This window comes from Polyergus mexicanus, unplaced genomic scaffold (assembly GCF_030449975.1).
Source record: "Polyergus mexicanus isolate NDT 795.1 unplaced genomic scaffold, iyPolMexi1.0 SCAF_23, whole genome shotgun sequence".
NCBI classification, from domain to species: Eukaryota; Metazoa; Arthropoda; class Insecta; order Hymenoptera; family Formicidae; genus Polyergus; species Polyergus mexicanus.
Window position 1 is genome coordinate 1,997,838 of NW_027223343.1, and position 18,512 is coordinate 2,016,349.

Here is an 18,512-nt window from a genome sequence, read left to right on the forward strand (position 1 = left end):
TTTATGCATTATAATTAGTAATATGCATATAATGATTACTCATTATTATAGATATCGATGTTTGGAGACTGGCTGATGACAATAGATATCATAATTTATTTCTGGTTTGCACGTAGATTAAATCGGAATTCATTATTTTATTATATTTGTGGCATAACACTAAGAAGGATTTTATCCCTTATAATTTTAATATATATATAAGGAAAATTAAACCACAGGTAACTAATTTATAGTTGATTTTTAAAATTTTTTATATTTTTAATGTTAATTTACATTCTACGTTCCAACAATTTTTATATACTTTTTATATAATGTATAAACGCAAATATTGTACTTTCAATTAATAATAAAATGTATTGCTACGTTTTTATTTGTTATTTATTTAAAAGAGACTTGTCTATAACACCGCAATATGTATATACCTATCATATACCTACCTATATAAAATAAAAATTTATTAATAGCAAAATAGAGATATATAAATTTTTTTAAGTTTATAAGATGTGTGGTAAGAAAATAACATTTATCAGAACATAAAATCAATAAACACAAAGAAAAGTTTCAAAAAGTTTGGAGAAAATAAAAATACATAGACGACCTTCCCGAGAAAAAATAGATTAAATGTAAATAGATGTAATTATATCTAATTAAATCCCGTTAATCTAAAAAATGAAAAACTTAAGATCTATTTAGATGTAAGCATATCCCCAAGTAGCAAAGAAATGTTTAATAAATGTTTAAAGCTCATTTTTAAAGATATTTTAAAAATGTTTATTAATATTTTATCAATAAAATATTAAAAAATTAAATATTTAATAAACGTTGAATCAAGACTTATTTTACATAAACGTTAAAATAGAGTTTTTTTAAATAAAAATATATAAAAACAGATTTCACTCATAATTAGAAACGTTTTAAAAATATATATCTTAAAAAATAAGTTTCAAACATTTATTAAACATTTCTTTGCTATTTGGGTCCATTTAGATCCAGATAGATCTATCGATGCAGATCTATTTCAAAAATAGATCTGCACCAGTAGATCTAAATAGATCATCATATGTATACTTAAATCTTAGTTGATCTTTGAAGATCTACAGAGATTTAGATAGATCTACCAGTGTAAATCTACATAGATTTATATCGATCCACTTACAATTAGATCTAAATTGTTACATAAGTAGATCTAAAAATATATAAGATATATATGCTTAAATCTAAAAGTAGATCTTAAGTTTTCCATTTTTTACATCTAACGAGATTTAATTATTAGATATAATATTATATCTATTTACATTTAATCTATTTTTTTCCGGGTTTACTAAATAATAGTACTTAAATTTAAAAAATAATGTTGTTAACATTTGACGCTATTTAGAGTATATAAATGTATAAAAAATATATACGAAAATAAAATATATTCCTAGCATTAATCCAATTATTTTAATAGATTCTTTTTTTATCGGACGCAAAAAACAAATTTTTAAATGCAAGCGATATTGCATTGTATAATTTTATTAAAAATTATTGAAAAAAAACTATAAGTATTAGTATTATCATATTTAAAATAGTTATGTTAAAAAGTCAAATATTACATATAGATAGCCAAGAAGCAAAACTCTGACAAAAATAAATATTGGAGTGTAAATCAAATGTAAGGAAAAAGTGACAGAAGCGTAAACGAAGCTTCTAGAAGACAAAAATTAAAACAACGAAACGTAAAAAGAACGCTTCTTTTACGTTTTGTTGTTTCAATTTTTGTCTCCTAGAAGCTTTGTTTGCGTTTCTGTCACTCTCTCCTTACATTTGATTTAAGCTCCTTTGACTTAACGAAAACAGTTTATGACAGATAAATTAATTATTTCAACAGTAATATAAAAGTTAATTATTATATTTTATATATATAAAATATAATAATTAACTTTTATATTAACTGTTATATTACTGTTGAAATAATTAATTTATCTGTCATAAACTGTTCTAGTTTGCCGGCCGCTTGCCACCGCTGCAATATCGCGTCACTGATCTGTCTATTAATCTCATGTTTATTCTCATCATTTCATCTCTCACACTGTCACACTCGTCTCGCGGTCATTTAGTCCGGATTTGCACCTAGGGGCAAAGTCTATCGACAAAATTGGATATATTTAGTCTGGATTCAAACCAGGGGCATAGTCTGTCGACAAAATCGGATATATTTAGTTTGGACTCAAACCAGGGGCATAGTCTGTCGACAAAATCGGATATATTTAGTCTGGACTCAAACCAGGGGCATAATCTGTCGGTAAGGGGCACAGTGTGTCGATAATCTGCCCAGTCAGCCAGGTCTGTTCTAACAGATATTGCCAAGTGCTTGCTACAAATTATTGTTAGCAAAAAGGCTACAAATTTGATACAAGAGTTGTTATTACCGATTAAGCTGGCAGATTGCCGGCAAGAATCAAGCAAAGCTTGCTAACATAACTACACAGCAAATTGGCGGCAGAAACCAAGCAAAGCTTGCTGACATGACTGACATCAGATTGTCGGCAAAAACTGAGCAGGACCTAGAGTGCGCAATCTGATGGCAAATTGGCAGCAAAAACCGAACAAAATCTGCAGCTTATTACAAAGTATTATAAAATAGTTCAGTCGCTTATCGCTATGCGGCGCGTTATTCATTATCTATACCCGTATTCAAATTCTTGTCATGAGTGTATATAAAGCCTACAAAATGCTAATAATATTATAATATATATATTTCTATCAGTTCAATTTTTGACACAATTCTTATACAGGAAATTCAGATATTGAATTGATTTTTTGCAAATCAGACAGATAATTGTTCGATTTTCTTATTCAAACAGTTTCTGTCCAAAAAGATCTTTAATTTTATAAATTAAGTTATTTGAATTTACCTATATGTTTTAACATATTAATATATGATTTTATATAATGTCTAATTATCTAATGGTCATTTTATGACCAAAACTTATCATCATTTTGTTACTTAGGGTTAAGGCTTTAAATCTATTTAAATATATACTTTTATATGAATGGCCAAAAGCTGCAGAATTTGTTCGATTTTTGCTGACAATCTGCTATCAGATTGTCTTGCGCAGATCTTGCTCGATTTTTGCCATCAATTTGACGTCAAATCATGTCAAGCTTTGCTCGGTTTTTGCCGTCAATTTGCTGTCAGGTTATGTCAACAAGCTTTGTCACCAAAACACAAACTTATTGCGGACACAGATGGCACTGGATTTGTTACCAAGTTTTGAGCGAATTTGATGCCAATTTGGCAACAATTTGTTATCAAATTGCTTACTGGGTGAGCACGGAAATGGCAGTCTCGCCTTAACCTAGGCCATTGGCTATCTGTCTATTCATCTGTGGTACGATTATGTCTGTCCTTGTCATGTAAGATTGCAGCTCCGTCTATCGCGACATCACGCAACTAATCTACTGCTCTGTTTTACTCTTGAGCCTCCATCTCGCACACACACATATGCAAGAAAGTGTTGCATCGTAAAATCTTTTTTATAAAGCTTCTAAATTCACTTCTTTAAGTTCACTTATACTCTTTGATGAAATGCCGAGTGCGGGGTTTACTGATTAGGCACGTACAGATTACAAATTTGTTATATTAAGTAAATGTTGACGGCAGAAGCCGATAACAAAACTGTAATTTTCTCATTTTTTTTAACTTTTCATATGAAATGTTAAACTCCGCACTCCGTTATTATGTGTACCTTAATTGTGGAAAAGGATTTGTTGATATCTATAATCAACAAAAAGATTTTGCATTCCTACTAATATTTGCATTCTGTCGGTAATCCGGCATCTTCTTAAGGGAATCGAACAGCGACGAGCGAACTCCGACGGGTTAGCGCCCTCATCTAAACAAAACTAAAATTGTCGGTATTATCGATAATTGTATCGATAATACCGACAATTTTGGTTCTGCCGTTACCGACACTAATATTTATGCATGATTTATGCGTGTTATTAAAAGCAACTTCGCATTGTATTCAATATGTTGAAATTAGACAACATCGTATTTCTACTGCTCTATCGGCTCGCATGTGTATCTAAGCGTATAGATAACCTAGACAGCACAAGGATGTCCTTAGGATGTCCAAAGGGCATCCAGGACGTATATGTAGGATATCCTCAGGATATCCCATTGTAATCCTCAGATCTCCTCTGGGTGTCCTGAGGAAGAGTAAATGATAGCCGTATATTAACCTCTGGAGAATCCAGGGAGATCCTGTGGAACATCCTAAGGATTTTTATAGGATATGTTAGGGATATTTTTCGTATGTTTCAAGGAGCAAATTTTAAAATTTAAATATAAATTAAAATTATGTTTTGTTATTTACTGCTGTTCGAGGAAGTGCGGAACCTGGTTTCCGCAATAAACTACTCGAGGTTTTGTGTACGCTTCTTTAATGAATTAAATAAACCTTTATCAAGTACAATTCTAATCCGCATTTCAATGTTCAAGTCCGAGTTAATTGCCGAGGTACTTATTCGTTTCAGTATTGTCGATAAGCGAAGGCTGCAAAGGATCCGTATCGAATTCTTGCGAGCGATTGATTTTGGCCACGTGCTCTGCCCCTTTTTTTCTTTCTTCCTAGAAGGTTCCTCCTCGCGCAACCGTCGATTCACATCCGGAGTGCGCGGATGAGAACCTTCCAGAAATTCGGAGACCGATTCCGCGAATCGCAAAGCGGCGTATTTTTCTCGCGCGTCAGTGGGCGCCGATCATTGGGCGCCGCTAATATCGTACGCCGATGCGCGACACGCGCTCCTTACGCAGGATACAGCGCGTGTGCGTAATCTTACGTCACGCAAATGGAGTATCGCGGTAACTTGCGAACGCTCGCTTGGCGCAATTCCGAACAACTGCCAATATTAAAAATCTATTAAAAATAGTTCACCGTTCTTTAATATTTGAGGCTTTCGTGCTGTACATGAATATTTTACCATAGGTTTGGCTCCCGGGTTTGAGTTGTGTAATATTTTCTAAACAATCCAATATCTGAATTCCCTATGTTGGGATTGCATCAGAAATTGAACTGATAGAAAATAATTACATTTGTAATTTCCTGTGAGTTGCTCTTTGCAAGCTTTATATAATTCTCATGACCAAATCTCAAATACGAGTTCGCGTGTCGCATAGCGGTAAACAAACGAACTAGCGGTTGAATACTATTGTTTGTAAAGTTTTTGAATGTTGCGAACAGTAACATTTCTCATGAAATATTAAATAAATAATAATTTTGAATATATGAAAATGTGCGCATCAAATTCAATTATTAATATTAAACGAAATTAATGCTAACAATTAATTGCACATGTATATGTCCTCTGGAAATCCAAAAGACATCCAATATAATAGACAGGGCAGATATATCCTACGGACATCCAGGGGTTATCCACTGGACATTTATAGGACATTAATACTTATTATAATACTTAAGATTTCTAAATTATATTAAATAGCCGACACAATTAAAAATAATTATGTATGCATATTAAATTTTTATAAATATATTTATAATAATATCTTAAAATATCCTACAAATGTCCTGAACCGTCCTGGACATATTCAGGATGATCCTGAGGATGTTTTGTGCTGTCTGGGTAATAATATAATATAGACGTGTCTGCCTTTATCACATATTTGAACACGATTTCACATTGTTCATACGGGCTATGTGTCTTCTCATATATCTTCCAAGAGGAATAACATTTCGCAGACAGCACAAAACATCCTCAGGATCATTCTGAATATGTCCAGACCGGTTCAGGACATTTGTAGGATGTTTTAACCCAGATAGCAAAATGCTAGCAGCATGCGCGCAGATTGGCAGCAAATTTAATCAGAATTCCATGCTAAAACCATAACGATTTGTGACCACATTAAACTCAGGTTTTGTCGACAGAGCCTGCTGACAGGCAATGTGAGCAGATTGGCAGCAGAAACCACGCAGAGCCTGCGCGCAATCTGACGGCAGATTGACAACAGAAATCGAGCAATTTCTAGACATTTATATAAAATAGTACATTTAAATGGATTTAAACATTTAAAGGATCTCGAGTCCAAGTAGCAAAATGACAGTAAATTTTGGTCACAAAATAACCAATTAGAGTTAATCCTAAAGTTAGGTTTCATAAGATTCAAAAATGACGTCAATAGTTGATATGTCACATTCACGGGATGTCATTTTCTGACGTTTGTATTAATAACATATAAATTTATAATATTAATAATATGTATTATGTAATACATATATGAAAATTTGAATAATTAATTTATGAAATTAAATCAAAATTAAAATATTTTATTTATATGGAAGTTAATTTCTATTTTATATCTTAAATAGATATAATAACGAACGATTTTCATTTATTTGGATAATTTCCTTCCAAATAAGTGAAAATCGGATATTTATCTGTCTGATTTTCTAAAAATCAGTTCAATATCTAAATTCCCGGTACGGGAGTCTCGTATCAGAAATTAAATTGATAGAAATAATTACGATGTTATTAGCCGCATTTTGCAGGCATTATATACGCTCGTAAGAAGAACTTGAATACGGATATAGAAAGTGAATAGTGCGCCGCATAGCTGTAAGCGAATAAACTATACTATTTCAATAAATTATATGAATGCTAAAAGCTGCAGATTCTGTTTGATTTCTACCGCCGATTTGCCATCAGATTGCGCGCGCGCAGATCTTGCTCGATTTCTGCCGACAACCTGATGTCAAGTCATGTTAGCAGATCCTGCTCGATTTCTGCTACCAATCTGCCGTCAGATTGCGCGCGCGCAGATCCTGCTCGATTTCTGCTATCAATTTGACATCAAATTGCATTGTGCAGATCTTGCTCGGTTTCTGCTGGCTATCTGCTATAATTAATTCTATGCAAATCCTGCTCGGTTTCTGCTACTGATCTGCTGTCAAATTATGTCAACAGGTTTTGTAACATTTCTGCTGACATTCTGAGTAGTGTATCTAGGCCGGTTCTAAGCCATGGTCCTCTGAGGGGGGGTGAGGGGTGAGGGGAAACCGGCGCGGGGGGTATGACGTCACGGGGGAGGGGGGTGACGTCACGGGGGGATGACGTCACGGGGTGGGAATGGCGTCGGGGGGGTGACGTCACGGGGGTATGACATCACGGGGGGGATGACGTCACGAGGTGGGAATGACGTCGTGGGGGGTGAGTATGACGTCACGGGGGTATGACATCACGGGGGTGGGAATGACGTCATGGGGTGGGAATGACGTCACGCGGGGGTGACCGCAGCGGAACGGTAGGCGCGGGGTCCGCGGTGAGGGGGAGGGGACCGCGGCGGAACGGTAGGCGCGGGATCCGCGGAGAGGGGAAGGGGGACCGCGGCGGAACGGTAGGTGCGATGGCCGCGAAGAGGGGAAGGGGGACCGCGGCGGAACGGTAGGTGCGGGGTCCGCGGAGAGGGGGAGGGGACCGCGGCGGAACGGTTGGCGCGGGGTCCGCGGAGAGGGGGAGGGGACCGCGGCGGAACGGTAGGTGCGGGGCCCGCGGGGAAGAGGGAACGCGAAGGTACGATGCCGCGAGTAGGTGTGACAGAGATAGCGCGAGGCGTCCGCAATGTGTAAGAGAAGGATAGCACTAATGATATTCTATGGGCGTGGGAGAAGAATAGCGCGAGGCGGTGCGTGAGAGCATACGCGAGGCGGTGCGAGAGAGAGAGCGTCCGCATGCACTTGAAAGAGAGATAGCGTCCGCAAGTTAAATTTTGCAAACTGTGCATATCTATTACACCGTTTTTATTCATGCATAAAGAATAGGATAAATAATTAAATTCACAGATAATTAGTAAAATAACTTATTTATTACAAGCCTCGTGAAGAATATCATTTATAGCACATGTCAATAACTCGCAATCTATGAGCGATTCGCTGTTAAACATATCACTTTCATGTATAGTTTTTGTAGCGTCGCATACATTAGTGATATTATTCTGTTGTAAAACAGTTACAAATTGTTTGAATTTTTCATTTACAATATGCGTATTTTCGCATAACCAGTAATACATATGATCTATACATTTTTCAAAATCGAATAAATAGAATAGAGTTGGCGGCTTCATATATAAAGAATTATTTGATAATCCAATTTTTATAATATTCGAATCAGATATTTTAACCACTTCGAATGTCAAATCTCGAATCCGCAATGGGATTTCAGCCGATTGTAGAAGTCGTTCAATGTCCGCACGTTTCTGCATTAGCGATTTCCACGTTTCAAAAGGCAATATTATTTGATTGCCCCGATTATCGCCGAGAACCAATTCCACGCAAGATACAGCTCCAACGTTTATTCCAATGTCCAAATATTTGTACGACGTCGGAGTTAAGGCGTATCGTCTTCCGAGTATACGAACCGCGCGACGAGACTCGGATAAAATGCTAGGGAGTAAAAACAATATTATTTATATAAATATTTAAAAAGTATAAAAAATATTTAAAAAGTATAAAAAATATTCAAGTTAATTAAAACTTACTTGTTACATTTCTTCTTATACGGTGAAGTTTCATCAGCATCTTGAATCGGAACGTAATAATTCATGCGGCTTCCTTCAGTGGGATACATTTTTATATGAACCTTTCACACAAGTGGTTGATGCAATACTGAACGTATTGAACATATTTAAAATATGTACTAGCGTTTCAAAATTGCAATGTGGTGGGGGATTATTGATGACGCGATATTTTTTTCAATTTTTCCATTCAAGCGCCGATATACGGCTGCTTCGCGATGACATCATCACCAGGTGTGAGATTTAGCCGAATACACAAAAATGCAACGTAATATAAAATTTGCAAGCGCCGATGTGCGGCTGCTTCGCGATGACATCGCCTATAGATATCAGATTTCAAACGCGCGTGTCAAAACATGACAAAATCCTATAATATATAAGGATAATCCTCATGATTAAATTGCACTAACATTGGACAGCTGCATGTAATTTGAAACTTGCGATACATCTGGGATTTGACATCAGCTCTAGACGACAAAATGCAATAATCGACATTAGCCAAAATGTATGTGACAAATCGCGAAATAAAGATTTAGACACACATGATGGAAAGAAACATCAAGATAGAATATAAAATCATGGTAAAGAGGCACACCCTGTCAGTATTTTCGCCAAGAGTTCCGAGACAAGAGCTGTTAATAAGCACATCTTGTTAGCAAAAAATTTTTTGTATAAATTTGGAAATATGGCGGAAAACAATGCCGAACGAAATCTACGCGAGCAATCTGCAAGGGTGAATTCGATAGAGGAGTACGTTGCGTGGGAGCAACGATGCGACGAATATATCGAATCATTAGAAGGACAAAGTCGAATCAAACGTCCACGATTATCGATTGGGATTCGACAATCGCTGATTGCCCGAATTGCACGACTCGAGGGATTGAAGAACTCGTTACGCACACGTTTTGTACACGCGGGTGCAGGATGCAGCACGCGGCAACACGGATTAATTTGGCGAGAGATCGATACGGCGTTCGAGAGCCGCATATTGACTGGTGCGGTTATAAATCATAATCACATCGAGCCTCGTCAATTTTTCGGGGATGCTAAAGACATTGTGCTCGAACACGTGCAAACCATGCTGAAAAAACACTTTAGTGTGAAAATTAATACAGTGTTCAATGGTGAATTTGTGACGGGTGATAAACGCGCAAATAAAAGTATCAATACGAGAAACTATAAACTCTTTCGCACATCCGATTTACGCGAATGGTACGAGCGGCGCGTTATCGAGCCCACTCTAGCATCGCTCGAAGAATTTCAAGAACGCGATAGCGGGTGGGCATTATCGCGAATACTCGATTTAAATGTAAATATAAATAAATATAATCCATTGCGCGCGGGATGCCACATAAAATTACCGCGAGAAATAACGATGAAGAGAGCGGTAATCAACGTGCAATCTAATGACAATGCGTGTTTCGCGTGGTCTGTGGTCGCCGCTCTATATCCAACTGAAGATCATGTTTATCGGGAATCTTCGTACCCACATTACACGACAGTGCTGAATCTCCAGGACATTGAGTTTCCAGTGACTGTGAATCAAATTAAAAAATTCGAACATGCCAACAATATCTCAATCAATGTATATAGTATCGAGGAAAAGAACATTGTCCCGATACGTCTGAGTGAGCTGAAAAAAGACAAACACGTCAACCTGTTGTACGTGGAAGACAACAACGTTGGACATTTCGCGTGGATCAAGAATCTATCCCGCCTCGTGAGCTCGCAATTGAGCAAAAAAGAACACAAGAAATATATCTGCGATCGGTACGTATATATTTAATAAATTATATTACAGAAATCTTTGAACAAAAATTAAAAAATATTTCTTTTACAGATGTTTGCACTACTTTGGCTCGAACGACAAGTTACAATCACATACGGTGGACTGTCGCGAGATGAACGAGTGCGCTATCCGATTACCGAGCGATAAGGACAAGTGGCTCACGTTCAACAACTATAATCGGAAGGAGCGGCTTCCTTTCGTCGTGTACGCCGATCTGGAGTGCGTTTTAGAGAAGACGGAGGAAGAGAGAAACTACCAACATCACAAAGTATTTAGCTTAGCATATTATGTACATTGTTCGTACGATGATTCGTTATCCGCGTATCATTCTCGTCGCGATATCGATTGCATATCATGGTTCGTCGAAGAACTTAAAAATTTAGCACTGCGTGTAAAAAGTATTTTATCGGCTAATGTCCCCATGGTAAATTTAACATCTGATGAATGGGAAAATTTTCATAGCGCGACACAATGCCACATTTGCGAGAAACCATTTGTACAAGATGATACACGCGTACGCGATCATTGCCATCTGACCGGGCGATACAGAGGTCCCGCGCATTCAAATTGTAATCTAAATTATAAAGATTCTTTTTGCATTCCAATAGTTTTTCATAATTTATCCGGTTACGACGCGCACTTCATTATCAAGGAAATAGCTACAGCGTTCGAGGGGAGAATCAAGTTACTTCCAATAACAAAGGAAAAATATATATCATTTACGAAAAATGTTAATCTTACCGAAGAGAAATCAAAACATCATATTAAATTGCGTTTTATCGATTCGTATAAATTTCTCACAGCTAGTCTCGATAAATTGGCATCATTCTTGAATAAAGACAAACTCAAAATTTTAAAATCTGAATTTCAAAATTTATCGAATGACAATTTCAATTTATTAACACGGAAGGGCGTCTTTCCGTACGAATATATTGACTGCGTCGACAGGTTGCAAGATACGTGTTTACCGCCGCGCGAATCATTTTACAGTTCCTTGACCGGTGACACGATATCCGAGAGCGATTACGCGCACGCCGAGAACGTGTGGGAGCGGTTCTCCATTCGAACGCTGGGCGAATATAGCGACTTGTATCTCAAAATTGATGTTTTGTTATTAGCAGACATTTTTGAAAATTTCCGCGAGAGTTGTATTAAAAGTTATGGGCTCGACCCCGCGTATTACTACACTCTTCCCGGATATACGTGGGACGCCATGTTGAAGCATACAAATATTACATTCGAATTGCTTACGGATATCGACATGGTTTTATTTATCGAACGCGGAATACGTGGTGGTTTGAGTCAATGTTCCAACAGATACGCACATGCTAATAACAAGTATATACAGTCGACCCATCGAAACCTTCAACGTATCTTACGTACTTTGATGTAAATAATTTGTACGGATGGGCAATGTGCCAACCCTTGCCCTATGCAGATTTTCGATGGGTCGACGACGTATCCGATTTTGATACATCATCGATCGCGCTCGATTCGCCTATAGGCTACATCCTTGAAGTCGATCTCGAGTATCCGCAACGTGTTCACGATGCGCACACTGATCTACCGTTTTGCCCGACACGCGACAAACCACCTGGTAAGCGGCAGGATAAGCTGCTCGCAACCTTATACGATAAGAAACGTTACGTAATACATTACCGCAACCTGCAGCAATGCACGCGACACGGACTTCGCGTTACAAAAATACATCGAATATTACAGTTTTCGCAATCTCCATGGCCTCGCAGTTATATCGAACTCAATACACAATTCCGAACACTCGCGAAAAATGATTTTGAAAAAAATTTATATAAATTAATGAATAATGCGGTATTTGGCAAAACGATGGAAAATGTGCGTAATCACGTTAATATTAAGCTCGTGACACATTGGGATGGAAGATATGGCGCAGAGGCGATGATCGCAAAACCAAATTTTCATAGTAGAAGCGTGTTTTCGGAGAATCTGATCGCCGTTGAATTGCGCAATCTCGAGGTGAAATTTAATAAACCAATCTACGTGGGTATGTGTATACTCGACATATCCAAGATATGTTTGTACGAGTTTCACCACGATTATATGATACCTATGTATCGAGAGAAATGTAAAGTCATGTACACCGACACCGACAGTCTCATATATCACATCGAGTGTGAAGATGTATATGAGAATATAAAGCGCAACGTCGACAGATTCGATACCAGCGATTATGCGGTGGACAATGTGTACGGTATACCGCTCGCGAATAAAAAGATACCGGGTTTAATGAAGGATGAAAATAATGGCGCCATCATGACCGAATTCGTCGGGCTTAGGGCAAAAATGTACGCGTTGCGAGTAGATGGTAAGAAAGACACAAAAAAAGGTAAAAGGTGTCAAGAGTAACGTCGTCGCGAGAACGATAACGTTCAACGATTACACGCGGTGTTTGAACGAAGAGATTGAAATGACGCGTCAGCAGTCTTGTATAAGAACTTAATTACACGAAGTATACACTATTCGCGAGACAAAAATTGCTCTAAGTCTGTACGATGACAAGCGGTATCTCGTACCCGAAACCACAGACACGTTACCGTGGGGACATTACAAAATACCGTTGTAAATAAAAATCATGTATATTTATTGTAAATAAAACATTACGTATATTTATTGTAAATTAAAATTATATGTATATTTATTGTAAATTATATGTATATATTTTATAAAGTGTACAATTTTGTTTATATATTTGTAAAATATCTTTAATATTATGTATTATTGTTAACATATTTATAATATATTATTTTTATGTATCCAAGAATTGTGCTTTGCATCAAATCCCAGCCATTTCACATAAACCTCGTCACCCTTTTTGCGTATTACCTTTTCCACGAGATGAATGTCGGGATTGGCAACGCGTTGTAACTCATATTCGTAAAATCCACCGGTGACGGCATTTCCGCGCGAATCTTTGAGTACATAGGTCACGGGATTAGTTTTCTGCACTTTAACGATCTTAAACACTTCGGTCGACCAATTTGGCGTATAACCTTTGTCAAAAATGGTCTTGAATTTACTCACGCGTACCGGATCGCTTACTTTGAATCTTGCCGGTGCCGCAATCTTTACGTTGTTGTATACCGTATTTAAAAGTTTATCGGCGATCGCGGGGGTAACATCGATAGGTCTCATGCCGATAGTGCGATGTTTTCGCGCATTGTACTCTCTAACGAGCCGGGACAACGCGTCGATCCACTTGTAATTTCCATTAAACGTAAACATTTTCCACATATTGCTCTTTAACGTTCGGTTGAATCGTTCCACGACCGAGGCTTTCATAATAGAGTACGTCGAATAATGATTAATGCTGTGTTTCTTCACGAGTTTCTGTACATTTGCATTGTAAAATTCTTTTCCTCTGTCGGTTTGAAAATTTTTCGGACATCTTCCATCGTCTCGAATTATCTTTGCGATAGCATCAGCCGTCTCGTTTCCACTCTTACTCTTGAGCGGTACAGCCCACGCATACTTGCTCAACACATCGATAACTGTGAGTATATAGTTGTAGCCTTTGTTGAATCGTGCATATAGACGCATCTCGACCACGTCCGCCTGCCACAGATCGTCGTATCCGCGTACTATGACACGTCTACGTGGAAAATTTTTTCTCGCTGGAGCATGCAATTCTTCCACGAGCAGCTGTTTTTCAGAGGTCTTTTGCGACATATTTGATCGAGGCATAATTTGCAATAATGAGATGATTCCTCCACATATATTCTTTATATATCTTTCTTCTCCTGCGCTGAATTAGATGTAGTCTGCGCGTGAGTTGCATACCGAAGCATTTTCTTCATCTCATCCATCATTATTTGCAGCGTTTGCACATTCGTCTCGAGCGTGACTATTTTTTTCTCAAGTTCTTCCTGTCTGTCTTCCAAAAGCTTGACACGTGTTTCCACGTACTGTTTGTTTGCTGCATCAGTATCATCTTCCGGTTGCGCTACGCGTCGTATCTTGCGCGACCTTGCGTCAAAGCCGGAGGCTGTCTGACACAGAGCGTTATCGCGCACGTAATTTCTTAGTAATCCATTCCATTGATAGTATGAGTTGCTGGGTGTTCCCAACGATAATCCAAATTTATTAATCGACATTTCGATACAAACAATAATAACAGACTGACTCGTTTCGCCGACGCATAGATTAATTTATAATAAGGCCAGCTTCGTAAAGTTCCTCGATAATTGATAATATTTCATTGTCGTGGGCATTGTTGCCGGCTTGACGCGAAGCTTCCAGCAATCGCAAGCGATCTACCAACTCGTTGGGATCATTCCAATGCACGTAATTGATCTTATTATCGTTTAACGTCATAGCGCGCGGTATGTTTATACCTCTTCCAGCTTTTTTAATAGAGATTAATGGTGCTATTATATTTTTATACTTGTATCCCTTGTTACTTAACACTGGATTACGCATATCATTGCCACGTCTATGCGCATTTGTTGCCAGTAATATATTTTTGTATTTAATTTTATCATCATCATTGTATACGTCACCGTCGGGTATTCTCTTGAAAATCAACTCATAGAGACCTGGTGTTCCCACATATCTTATTCCACCGATAATTATATTGTCATCTTTATCCATATCAAAAATTTGATCACCAATCATCATTCCTTCGTTGCAAAATTTAACACCGTAAACATAATCCATACTGTTATTTTTATCTTGACTCAAAATAGCTCCAACATATTTTTGCCCTAGTGGACCCAGATGTGTGCGCAATGTATTTTGACCCTCGGACGTTTGTAGCAGATGTTGAACCGATGTCACAAGCGTTTCAGGCATGGTTTCGAAAACTTCTTCCACATACGGAGACGATCTTTCGTGCAATATTTGACTCGATTGTACATCTTTTATGGGAGTAGAAGTTATCACATTCGATAATTGTTTCATTCGCTTACGTTTCGATTGATTTGGAGTAGAAGTTATTAGCGAATCGTTCAATGATATATTTGACCTTGTTCGCTTTGTTCCAGACTCTTTTTTCAGATGCTTGTCTTCGAGCATACTCGATGGTTCGATTTTCGCTTCATTAGATTCCACATTGATTGTATTTTCGACAAGTTGTTTTAGAGGTTCGATAATTGGTTTAAAGTGCCTCTCCAATGCGACGTCTTCCTCCATTTGACCGGTTTTTAAAGAACGATATTTTTTGCGGATTGATTCGCTCGTTTTTACAATCTCTCTCGCAATTTTCTCACGATCGTCACTGTCAATCGTCATCATCATGTTGCTCGATCGATGTATCGATAGCGACTAACCACTTTACGGTATTGCAAAATCGTTAAATCCTTTTCGATATCTTCCATTAGTCTGTAAACTGTCTTTATCAATCACTACAAATCCATACTTGTGTTGCCAACATTTCTGACAGAATGCGCGAAAATCGCCGTAAGACATATCAGTATTTACATGGTCGTTGTATACATGTTTCAAGTTTGTACCATCTTGTTTAAATAAAATCAGTAAATTTGCATTGTCCCGTATAAGATGCTTGGGTATCTTGGCATACGTTTGACAAAGATAGAAACAGTCGACGCTCGAATGTCGACCCATTGCAAAATACTCTCTTATCGTATCTTGCTTATCGCACGCCACGTCGTCAAAGATAAAAATGGAATTCGGAAGCGCCTCGCTCGGTGGAATAACGTCACTATTATTACAGAATGTAAAATAGCCAATTGATCGATAATAGCAAATTTTCCAAGTATCGATATTTCGGTTGTTGAAGCGATTTCGAATATACGTACACATTCTCGAAATGTACACCGTGTGGACTTTCTATCAAACTTATCAACACGTTAGTCTTACCGCAATTCGAAGGACCGCAAATGATACCGCGTATAGTAGTCGGCAGCATGTTTCCATGCTTGCGTATTTCTTTCTCGGACATTACTCGTGTTTTATCATCAAAATTTATCACTTTGATTATCGTCGCTTGTCGCGCGAACCGCATGTTTGCTCTCGCGAATCTCAAATCAGATTTTGGAAAATGAGTCATCGGGGCCCTATTTATAGAGGCGCACCGAATCGAAACCGCTCAGTCTCAAAAATGTTTCTTCTTCTATCGGTTGACAGCGATATTCTCGAGCTTACCACCGAGCAGTTACAGATTATCTCCAAGATTGTTTTACTGCGAGACTTTGGTAGCTACGTGGAACAATTGTGGGACAAGCTTCCCGAACATATAAAAGCTGACTCAGAGGTTCAACAGTATCGTCGATGCACGCGACATTATAATTTGTCGTGGCAACAAACACATTTCGACGGTCCAACACCGTTAATAAAAAATTGTGACAAATGTCAGCAAAAATTATAAGAGGTAGCAGTTTGTTAAATCGTGCGATAAACGCACTTCCTATCGAATTACATATTCCAGGCTATCAGTTTTGCGGACCAGGAACTCATTTAGAAACACGATTGGCTAGAGGCGATCGAGGTATCAATCCATTGGATGCCGCGTGTCGCGAGCACGACATAGCTTATTCCCGAAGCAACGATCTTGGTCAACGACACGTTGCGGATAATATACTCGCTACGAAAGCGCGAACGCGTATTACCGCGAGAGATTCGACTCTTGGCGAAAGAGCAGCCGCTACAGCTGTTTGGGCGGCTATGAAGGCAAAGACAAAATTCGGTATGGGGCTGAAAACAAAAAAATCATCGATGAAGAAAAAGACTGCGAAAAAACGAATACTTCCTATAGCGAAGCGCGGTGGTATCTTACCAATTTTACCATTATTGGGAGTTCTCGTTGGCTGGCGGAGCAGCGGGAATCGCGAAGGCGGTGAACGATAGCAAGGCGACGCAACGTCAGCTCGAAGAAATGCAGCGTCATAATCGCGCCATGGAAGGTTACGGACTTTATCTCGCTCCATACAAGCGTGGACGAGGGTTCTCAACAGCAGCCAAGAAAAAAAAATGTCAAAATAAAAATGCCTGCCGGTGTAACAATCAATGTACAATTGGAACAGCTTGCAAGACGTATGCGTATACAATTTTTTAGAGGTGTTTTCATGCGCAATAATTTACCGATAAACGGTGTACGACGAAATGAGAGCGGTATCGTCAATTTGGATGAGGTCGATGGTTCCGGTACTCATTGGGTTGCGTATGCAAAGAGGGGAGATCGTGTAGTATATTTCGATAGTTTTGGAAATCTGCGACTACCCAAGGAATTAGTGCGATATTTTGGACAGAATGTTGCAAATATAGAATACAATCACACAGCCTATCAAAATTATAATCAAAGTATTTGTGGACAATTGTGTCTTGGATTTCTTCAAAGGGTCGATGATCGATATAAATTTAAAGCCTGACAATTCACCATCGCGACTCAGTATTCGTTTGACAGTTTTCCAGCATGTCACTTACACTTACGTTGACCGGCAAGAGTAGCGCGCTTGCTGTAAGTTACTTTCCAGCTATAGATTTAGACGATGGCGATTACGAGCTTGGTTTAACGGACTTTGAAACGTATCATACGATATCGAACGTGAATTCTTGGAATAATAAATTTTATTTTGATAACGACGATAAGGAAATTACGATTCCTGAGGGATCGTACGAATTACACGCTATAAACGAATATCTCCGACATGCAATTTTACGACATCGACGCGTAGTTGATTCCAACGATATTGTTGATGACGAAGAACACGATGAATATCCAATAACGCTTCGCGCTAATCATAATACGCTAAAAAGTGAAATCAAATGTGTCTACAGAATAAATTTTAGTAAACCGGGCAACGTTGGATCGTTGTTGGGATTCTCGTCGAATCGTATATTACAGCCTCGGAAATGGCACGAATCGGATGTACCAATAAATATTATTAGCGTAAATATTATTCGTATAGAATGCAGCGTAACCACTGGCGCGTACAGCAATGACAAGCGCGTACACACGATACATGAATTTTCACCGAGCGTGCCGCCAGGATATAAAATATCGGAAACGCCAGCACAGATCATTTATCTACCGATCGTCGCACGGAGCATTACTGATTTAACGATACGCATTGTTGATCAAGAAGGACATTTGCTCGATTTTCGAGGAGAGGAAATTACCGTAAGATTGCATATACGGCGGCGGCAAAAATAAAGCCT

At 38.2% G+C, this 18,512-nt stretch overlaps 1 protein-coding gene across 1 annotated transcript in view; it reads right to left on the minus strand.

The window, feature by feature from the left end:
* Positions 1-2,112: 2,112 nt before the first annotated feature.
* Positions 2,113-18,512, minus strand: part of LOC138942751 (uncharacterized) — a 34,743-nt gene continuing 18,343 nt past the window's right edge. The window contains exon 3 of the mRNA XM_070313219.1: positions 2,113-2,356. Coding sequence (XP_070169320.1) covers positions 2,113-2,356 — 244 coding nt within the window. The remainder of the gene's footprint in view (positions 2,357-18,512) is intronic.